Source organism: Lepus europaeus, chromosome 21 (genome assembly GCF_033115175.1).
Source record: "Lepus europaeus isolate LE1 chromosome 21, mLepTim1.pri, whole genome shotgun sequence".
NCBI lineage: Eukaryota > Metazoa > Chordata > Mammalia > Lagomorpha > Leporidae > Lepus > Lepus europaeus.
This window is the reverse complement of record NC_084847.1, coordinates 26291766-26302101: the sequence shown is the minus strand read 5'-3', so window position 1 is coordinate 26302101 and position 10336 is coordinate 26291766. Positions and strand designations below refer to the sequence as shown.

Genomic DNA, 10336 nt, shown 5'->3' with positions numbered 1-10336 from the left:
AATGCAAATCAAAACCATAATGAGGTTCCATCTCACCCTGGTTAGAATGGCCCACATTCAGAAATCAACCCACAATAGATGCTGGAGAGGATGTGGGGAAAAAGGGACACTAACCCACTGTTGGTGGGAATGTAAACTGGTTAAGCCACTATGGAAGTCTGTCTGGAGATTCCTCAGAAACCTGAACATAACCCTACCATACAACCCAGCCATCCCACTCCTTGGAATTTACCCAAAGGAAATTAATTTGGCAAACAAAAAAGCCATCTGCACATTAATGTTTATTGCAGCTCAATTCACAATAGCTAAGACCTGGAACCAACCCAAATGCCCATCAACAGTAGACTGGATACAGAAATTATGGGACATGTACTCTATGGAATACTATACAGCAGTCAAAAACAATGAAACCCAGTCATTTGCAACAAGATGGAGCAATCTGGAAAGCATCATGCTAAGTGAATTAAGCCAGTCCCAAAGAGACAAATATCATTTGTTTTCCCTGATCGGCGACAACTAACTGAGCACCAAAGGGTAACCTGTGGAAGTGTAATGGACACTATGAGAAATAGTGACTTGATCAGCTATGGTGCTGACTGTCGATGTACAATGTAACACTTTATCCATTTTAGTATCTTTTTGTAAACTCTGTAATTAACAAACAATTATTCTGAGTTGTCTAAATCTTATCTGAAAAGCGATCCCGGTTAAATATAAGAATGAGAAAAGGAGAGGGAGGAGATGTATAATAGGGGACATGCTCAATTGGATTTGCCCCAAATGGTGGAGTTAGAAAAGTGCCAGGGGATTCCAATACAATCCCATCAAGGTGGCATATACCAATGCCATCTCACCAGCCCAGGTGATCAATTTCAGTTCACAACTGATCACACTGATAGGCCTAAGAGTCAAAGGGATCACACAAGCAAGATTAATGCCTGCTAATACTAACTGATTAAAAATAAAGGGAGAGAAGGATCCAACATGGGAAGGGGGAGACACAGCAGACTCATAGAATGACAGATGTCCTAAATAGCACTCTGGCCTCAGAATCAGCCCTTAAGGCAATTGGATCTGGCTGGAGAACCTATGAGAGTATTTTAGGCATGGAAAGCCAAGACACGCTAGGGAAAAAAAAAATATGAAGAAGAAGAAGAAGACCTAAATGAAGGATCTCAGCGAGTGTGATCCCAGTGGAAAGAACGGGGCCATCAAAGTAGGAGGTGCCTTTCTCTGAAGGGGGGAGAGAACTTCCACTTTGACTATGGCCTTGTCGGAATGGGATCGAAGATGGCGAACCCTAAAGGCTTCCATAGCCTCGGCAACTCATGGCTAGAGCCTAGGGAGATTACTGACGCTATAAACAAGAGTGTTAAATTGTTAAAACAACATCAGGAGTCACTGTGTACTTACGTCCTATGTGGGATCTGTCCTTAATAGGTTGTTGAAGGTGAAGTAATGATATAGCTAGTACTGAAACAATATTCTTACACTTTGTGGTTATGTGTAGGTGCAAACTGATGAAATCTTTACTTAGTATATACTGAAGTGATCTCCTGTATATAAAGATAATTGAAAATGGAAAAAAACCTTGGTTTTTTAAATTGGAAATTACATAGAAAAATAATCAATCTTTTTTTTAAAAAAAAATTATTTTGCAGAATCTCGGTCATTAATGTGATGTACACTGTTATTTAATGCTATAACTAGTACTCCAACAGTATTTTTTTTCACTTTGTGTTGCTATGGGAGGGCAAACTGTTGAAATCTATATATATATACTAAACTGATTTTCTATATATAAAGAGAATTGAAAATGAATCTTGATGGGAATGGAAGGGGAGAGCGAGTGGGTAAGGGGAGGGTTGTGGGGGGGAGTTGTGGGGGGGGGAGCCTTTGTAATCCATAAGCTGTACTTTGGAAATTTATATTCACTAAATAAAAAAAAAGTTTGTTCAAATCATTACTGATTTTAAAAGGTCTTTTCTGTTCTTATTTGGTAGAGTTCACTATAAAATTAGACCTTTCTCTCTGTCTCTCTCTCTCTCACTGTCTAACTCTGCCTGTCAAAAAAATTAGTCATATTTTGCTTAGTTTTCTTTCTGAAATATGTATTTTTTGCTATTTTGAACTGTATTCTGTCCTTTTTAAATATATTTTTTTATTTATTTAAAATGCAGAGTGACAGAGTTAGAAAAAGAGGAAAGGGGGAGGAAAAAGAAGAAGGGAGGGAAAGGGGGAGAAGAAGAGAGAGGTAGAGGAAGCTACTCTTTCAGCTAGCTTAATCCCCAAATACCCATAATGACTGCGATGGGCCAAGCCTAGGCCAGGAGCTGAACTCCATCTGTGTCTCCCATGTGGCAGTCAGGAACCCAACTCTAGGCCATCATCTGCTACATCTCAGGCATATTAGCAGGAAGCTAATCACATATTAATTTCTCTAACATTCTATGTTAGATTTCAGATGTTAAGAAAGTTTTGAACAAGAATACTTCAAAAGTTCATAAAAATAATTAAATGATAGTTCAGTTTGGTGCATTCTTTAAATTCATGATTTGGTTTTTCATATGTATTTTCTTCTTCTGTTTTTCTTTCTTTCTGAGATACTATCTTTCAAGATGTTTTTGAGGATCCCTCATATAAGCAAATTCATTTTATTTAGCACCAAACATTTAATTAATTAATATTTATGTTAATTAATATGATTCTTCCTGCATCAAGTTTGATAATTTTTATTCTTGTAGGTTTTTGGTTGTATTCTGTGTTTCTGAATTTTCATGGAAGTTGGTGTAGGAAAAATAAAGTGAAAAAAGACTGCACTGGGCATCATATACTCTACTTCAGTTTACTCTGATGTAGCAAGCAGAAAACAACTAACTGCTCTATGTTCTGCTCAGTTATTTTACGAGACAAATGAAATATTATGCATGATGTAATTGATAAATTATGCCACTTGACTCTGCATTTTATCAAGATGACAACTGAGCCTGCATTCTCTTTTGTGTCAAAATTTAGATAATGACATTGAATAAGTAAAAACCTAACATTGTAAGTGAAGAAGGACATAAACCTGCTGGTCTGATGAATTAGTGCTTAAATCTAATATGTTACATACAGCATACCATTTACACATATTTGTATGTAAGCATACAATATTTCAAATATTCAAAATGAAGAGGTGCTGCATATTAAACCACGCTTGGGACAGTTGTATTCTATATGCAGTGCTTTTAGACTAAGTCTTATTTTGCTTCCTACCCAGTTTCTTTCTAATGCATACCCTGTTAGGCGGAAGATGAGGACTCAAGTATTTTGGTCCCTGATACTCACTTTGGATACTCAGATGGAGTTCCTGGCTCTTTTGAGCTTGGCCCAGTCCCAGCTTCTGGGGTGTTTGAGGCGTGAATTATCATATGGAAGATCTCTCTCTCTCTCTCTCTCTCTCTCTCTCTCTCCATTCTCTCTAGGTGTTATTCTGCCTTTCAATTAAATAAATAAGCTTTGGAAATTAAAAAAATTAAATATTTAGGCTGGCGCCGCAGCTCAATAGGCTAATCCTCCGCCTGTGGCACCTGCACCCCAGGTTCTAGTCCCGGTCAGGGCACTGGATTCTGTCCAGGTCACTCCTCTTCCTGTCTAGCTCTCTGCTGTGGCCCGGGAAGGCAGTGGAGGATGGCCCAAGTCCTTGGGCCCTGCACCTGCATGGGAGACCAGGAGAAGCACCTGGCTCCTGGCTTTGGGGGTGACCAATGGCAAAGGAAGACCTTTCTCTCTGTCTCTCTCTTTCTCACTGTCCACTCTGCCTGTGAAAAAAAAAATTAATATTTACAGCATAATGATTCACTTAAAAGAAGGATAAATTTTTGTGCCTAAAACTATAATAGGTGATACTAAACCTATTACAAACTAGTTGTGTTAGTATATTATAAATATATATACAAACATATATATAATGAGTAACTTTATTAGCTAAATTGACGAGTTAGTAAGATACACATATGGATAACATTTTAATCAGTTAACACAGAGAGAGGACATTATTTCCAAAGAATAGGAAGACATTTGAAACTTTCAAGGGTTAGAGATCCAGTATTGTCATGAAATCATAAATCTACAAATCCTGTACTCTATCAACTGTGAAAGGACAGTAGAACTACCAAATAAAGTGTTACCAAGAAGTCATTTAGACACATGCAAGTTTTTTTTTAAACTTTTATTTAATGAATATAAATTTCCAAAGTATAGCTTATGGGTTACAATGGCTTCCCCCCTCCCATAACTTCCCTCCCGCCCGCTACCCTCCCCTTTCCCGCTCCCTTTCCCCTTCCATTCATGTAAAGATTCATTTTCAATTCTCTTTGTATACAGAAGATCAGTTTAGTATATATTAGGTAAAGATTTCAACATTTTGCCCATATAGCAACATCAAGTGAAAAAACTACCATTGGATTACTAATTATAGCATTAAATAGCAATGTACAGCACATTAAAGACAGAGATCCTACATAATTTTTTTTTCAAATTAATTAATTTTCTATGCCATTTCCATTTTAACACCAGGTTGTTTTTTTTTTTCATTTCCAATTCTCTTTATATACAGAAGATCACTTCAGTATATAATTAGCAAAGACCTCATCAGTCTGCGCGCACACAGAAATGCAAAGTATAAAAATACTGTTTCAGTACCAGTCATAGCATCACTTGGCTTTAGACGACACATTAGGGACAGATCCCACATGGGGTGTAAGCACACAGTGACTCCTGTTGCTGACTTAACAATTTGACACTCCTGTTCATGGCGTCAGTAATCTCCCTAGGCTCTAGTCATGAGTTGCCAGGGCTATGGAAGCCTTTAGGGTTCGCTGACTTTGATCTTATTCCGATAGGGTCATAGTCAAAGTGGAGGTTCTCTCCTCCCTTCGGAGAAGGGTACCTCCTTCTTTGATGGCCCCGTTCTTTCCACTGGGATCTCACTCGCAGAGATCATTCATTTAGGTCTTTTTTTTTCCATGATATCTTGGCTTTCCATGCCTGCTATACTCTCATGGGCTCTTCAGCCAGATCTGAATGCCTTGAGGGCTGATTCTGAGGCCAGAGTGTTGTTTAGGACATCTGCCATTCTATGAGTCTGCTGTGTATCCCACTTCCCATGTTGGATCTTTCTCTCCCTTTTTGATTCTATCAGTTAGTATTAGCAGATACTTGTCTTGTTTGTGTGATCTCTTTGACTCTTAGACCTATCAGAGCTATCAATTGTGAGCTGAAATTGATCACTTGGACTGGTGCGATGGCATTGGTACATGCCATCTTGATGGAATTGTGTTGGAATCCCCTGGCACATTTCTAACTCCACCCTTTGCGGCCAGTCCGATTGAGCATGTTCCAAATTGTTCATCTCCTCCCTCTCTTTTTCCACTCTTAGATTTAACAGGGATCACTTTTCAGTTAAAATTTAAACACCTAAGAATAATTGTGTGTTAATTACTGAGTTCAACCAATAGTACTAGAACAACAACAATAACAACAAATACTAAAAAGGATAAAGTATTACATTGTACATCTAATGTCAGGACAGGAGCTGATCAGTTCATTGTTGCTTATAGTGTCCATTTCACTTAACAGGTTTCCCCTTTGGCGCTCAGTTGTCAACCTTACAGAAAGAAATAGAAGAGGATACCAAAAAATGGAGAAATCTTCCATGCTCATGGATCAGAAGAATCAATATCATCAAAATGTCTATTCTCCCAAAAGCAATTTATACATTCAATGCAATACCCATCAAGATCCCGAAGACCTTCTTCTCAGATCTGGAAAAAATGATGCTGAAATTCATATGGAGACACAGAAGACCTCGAATAGCCAAAGCAATCCTGTACAACAAAAACAAAGCTGGAGGCATCACAATACCTGATTTCAGGACATACTACAGGGCAGTTGTTATCAAAACAGCATGGTACTGGTACAGAAACAGATGGATAGACCAATGGAACAGAATAGAAACACCAGAAATCAATCCAAACATCTACAGCCAACTTATATTTGACCAAAGATCCAAATCTAATCCCTGGAATAAGGACAGTCTATTCAATAAATGGTGCTGGGAAAATTGGATTTCCACATGCAGAAGCTTGAAGCAAGACCCATACCTATCACCTTACACAAAAATTCACTCAACATGGATTAAAAACTTAAATCTATGACCCGAAACCATCAAATTATTAGAGAGCATTGGAGAAACCTTGCAAGATATAGGCACAGGCAAAGACTTCTTGGAAAATACTCCAACAGCACAGGCAGTCAAAACCAAAATTAACATTTGGGATTGCATCAAATTGAGAAGTTTCTGTACTTCAAAAGAAACAGTCAGGAAAGTGAAGAGGCAACCGACAGAATGGGAAAAAATATTCGCAAACTATACTACAGATAAAGGATTGATAACCAGAATCTACAAAGAAATCAAGAAAATCCACAACAACAAAACAAACAACCCACTTAAGAGATGGGCCAAGGACCTCAATAGACATTTTTCGAAAGAGGAAATCCAAATGGCCAACAGACACATGAAAAAATGTTCAAGATCACTAGCAATCAGAGAAATGCAAATCAAAACCACAATGGGGTTCCATCTCACCCCGGTGAGAATGGCTCACATTCAGAAATCTACCAACAACAGATGCTGGAGAGGATGTGGGGAAAAAGGGACACTAACCCACTGTTGGTGGGAATGCAAACTGGTTAAGCCACTATGGAAGTCTGTCTGGAGATTCCTCAGAAACCTGAACATAACCCTACCATACAACCCAGCCATCCCACTCCTTGGAATTTACCCAAAGGAAATTAATTTGGCTAATAAAAAAGCCATCTGCACATTAATGTTTATTGCAGCTCAATTCACAATAGCTAAGACCTGGAACCAACCCAAATGCCCATCAACAGTAGACTGGATAAAGAAATTATGGGACATGTACTCCATAGAATACTATACAGCAGTAAGAAACAACGAAACCCAGTCATTTGCAACAAGATGGAGCAATCTGGAAAACATCATGCTGAGTGAATTAAGCCAGTCCCAAAGAGAAAAATATCATTTGTTTTCCCTGATCGGTGACGACACATGCAAGTTTTACATAAATTATCATATATTGTATCACCCAAAATTATTTTTCAGGAATCAGAAAAATATTAAGTGGGGATTGAGATTATTGCAGTCAAAATATGAACTCAGGTAACTGATTTAGCTAAGAATTTTTACAAAATTATCTTTATAAAACAGAAAAATATTAAATGGGACATATTCTAGGTTTATATGAAACAAAATTGTTTATAAAACATTAAAATATTACCATTGTGAAATCATTATTAGTGTAAAGTATATAACTTGGTCATTAGATGTCCCAAGATAAGAAATCTAGTCTTGTCTATGAAGTCCTATTGTATTGCACAAACTATCCCTGTGAAATATTTTACTTATACATGTATTTGATGTGTACATGCATATGATAAAATGTGTACCACATATCCCCCATACTCTTATACTACAGCAACTAAATAGACTCAGAAGTACAAAAATCACTAAAATGTGCCAGAGCATCAAAAGGAACATTGGAGAATTTCCCAGGGGCAAACACAAATCAACAGAAAAATTGAGAGGAAAAATCCAATTAAGAGACTATTGCTGTCTGCAGGATACTGGCTGACTACTTGAGCCTCAAACCTGTGGGGGTAAACCAACTTTTCCTATGGTGAACTTGAAAAATTAAAAAAAATGGCAGCTAGAAATTATTTAATGTTTAGGCATAGCCAAAATGTGTGCTAAATTGGAACTCACGAAACATACAAAGAAATAAGCCACCAGAATGAATTTTCATAGATTAGATATTGGAATTACATTTAAAATATTTAAATAAATATCAGAAAATGAAAGAATAGTAATGAAATGAGAGATAATGAAAGCAAAGAACAACAAAATTGAACGCATTTGTAAAAGAACCAAATAAACATAAACATTTGAAAATTGCAATAGGGTAAACAAATATACAGCACAGAGTTTATACATTAAGTTAAACTCAGGTTAATGACCTGGAAGAGTGGGCTGTCAAATTGGATTGCAGAGTGATAATGCTATATAAGTTAACAACACAGTTATATGACAGCTAGAATGACAATAAATAAAGCACTTTTATTTGGATCATAAGATTTAGGATTTTACAAAGCTATGAAACTATTAAATCATCAAAATAATTTATAAATATATAACCTAATATACCAGCCCTAAGGTATGGAATTAAGCATTTCATTATATTAGAAAAAGTTAAGTAAATGGAAACACTGGATACAAAATGCGCCAATCTGTGTAAGGCTAATGTGAAAGAAAATTTGAGGAGAGAGAATTCCAACTTGAAAATAGTGAAAGTACAAAATAGAGAAATAATATATTAACATTGCTGACAGAAATTAGTATCCAAGCTACACTTGAATATCTACTTCTTTTTAATTAATAAGAATAAAATTTAAAATATTTTCAAATGTAAAAATCATGAACGATTTGATTAGTTGTGTGTATTTCTATAATTATCATGATAATAGTAACAATAGGTCTCTGGTGTGAATTTTGTGAAATCAGATTGAAAGAAGAAACTAGTAAGCCTATGGAAATCTTGAACAATGGTAGATGTTGAATTAAAAGGATTGTAAGTACTGCACAAGATAGATATCAAATTATTTAGATATAAGAAAAGTATAATTCCATACAGTTGAATTAATCAGACAGACATCTATTTTACTAGAATTATTTACATGTTCACAAAAACATCTATTGCAGTACAACTATTTTAATTATGTATTTTAACTTTATTTGAAAGGCAGAAAGAGAGAGAGATGATACTGAGAGAAAGAGATATATCATATATCTTTGGTTAAATGCCCAAATTCCCACAGCCAGCACAGGGCTGGGCCAAAGCCAGGGGCCTATAACTCAATGTGGCACATTGCATTGTACAAGGATGATAGCACTGCAAGTACTTGAGCCAACAACTGATGACACTCAGGGTGTGCATTATTAGTAAGCTGGATGAGAATCAGAGCCAAAATCCAAGCCCAGGCACTGCACTGCAGTATTGGCTGTGAGCATCTCAAGCAGTGTCTTAACTACTGCACCACATGATCACTACAAGACAACCATTTTTATCACCAACCTGGTAAAATCAAAAGCTTTTCTGTGGTACATTATGAAAAATACTGAGTATCCTCTTATCAGAACTGATAAGCACCAACGGACTGACAGTGGCATAGACATTGACCACAACACACTGGACACCCAAGATAACTGAGTCATATGTCCACAGGACCATAGAGGAAGAGGAGATGATGAAGTCCACCCAGTACATGACCACAAAGAAACTAACCAGCAGCAGGATGGTCTGGGTGGCCCTTTTCTCTGGGGAGGATCTTGAGGAGAGACTGGTGCTGTGAAGGTGCTGGGACCTCCTCTGATGCCTGGACAGGAGGATCACCATGTACACACTTGAGAGCAGCATGACTCCCACAAGGAAGACGTCCCTGGATGTTAACAGTGTGAACATTAAACCCCTGATACCATGGCTCATGGGGTAAAATGAGCAGTATTTAGTGATAGTCATCAGATTTGTCTGGGTCACATTGGAAGATGCCACAGTGTGGAAAAGTGTGCTAGTACTGAAAGACAAACATATCAGCCATATGAAGAACAAGAAATAGAAGATGAAATGTGTGTATTTATATTTAAACTGTGCCAACCAGGAGGTGCTGGGGCTGATGGTGATGGCCTGGATGATGCTCAGGAGGCAGGTGGTGCAGATGGAGAGGCCCCTCATTACTCTGTTTACGTAGAACAAAGCCTTACACTTGAAGTCATTCCAAAAACTTAGCAACTCAAACAGTTCTGGAGAGAACAAAAACAACACAGTGATGAGCAATGCAATGTGAACAAAGGCCAGGTGACAGGTGGTGAGGTCAGTGGGCTTAGGTCTGTGATCCTGTAGGAGTTTGAGGATGTGGAAGAGAAGGAGGAAAGTGTTGGCTGAGATTCCAAAGCCAATTTGAGAAAGAAGATATTTATTAACAGCAACATAAACAGGAAGTGTGCTCATTTTAATATTAGGGATGAAATATATGCATGTCTGAAAAAGCAAACAAATATTGGAGGTTTCACATTATCAGCAAGTATTATTCTAACTAGTAGATGTTTCCATTCTGACTTCCTATCTTCACAGTGATCTGTGATTTTTCTTAGTTTCCACTTCAGAAATCCCTTAAGTGAACTTTCTTCTATTTAGGATATATTGTCAAAGTCCAACTT

At 37.3% G+C, this 10336-nt stretch overlaps 1 protein-coding gene across 1 annotated transcript; it reads right to left on the bottom strand.

The window, feature by feature from the left end:
• Positions 1 to 9203: 9203 nt before the first annotated feature.
• Positions 9204 to 10127, bottom strand: LOC133750478 (putative vomeronasal receptor-like protein 4). The gene has a single exon (XM_062180078.1). The coding sequence runs from the start codon at positions 10125 to 10127 to the stop codon at positions 9204 to 9206; it is 924 nt and encodes a 307-aa protein (XP_062036062.1).
• Positions 10128 to 10336: the final 209 nt, after the last annotated feature.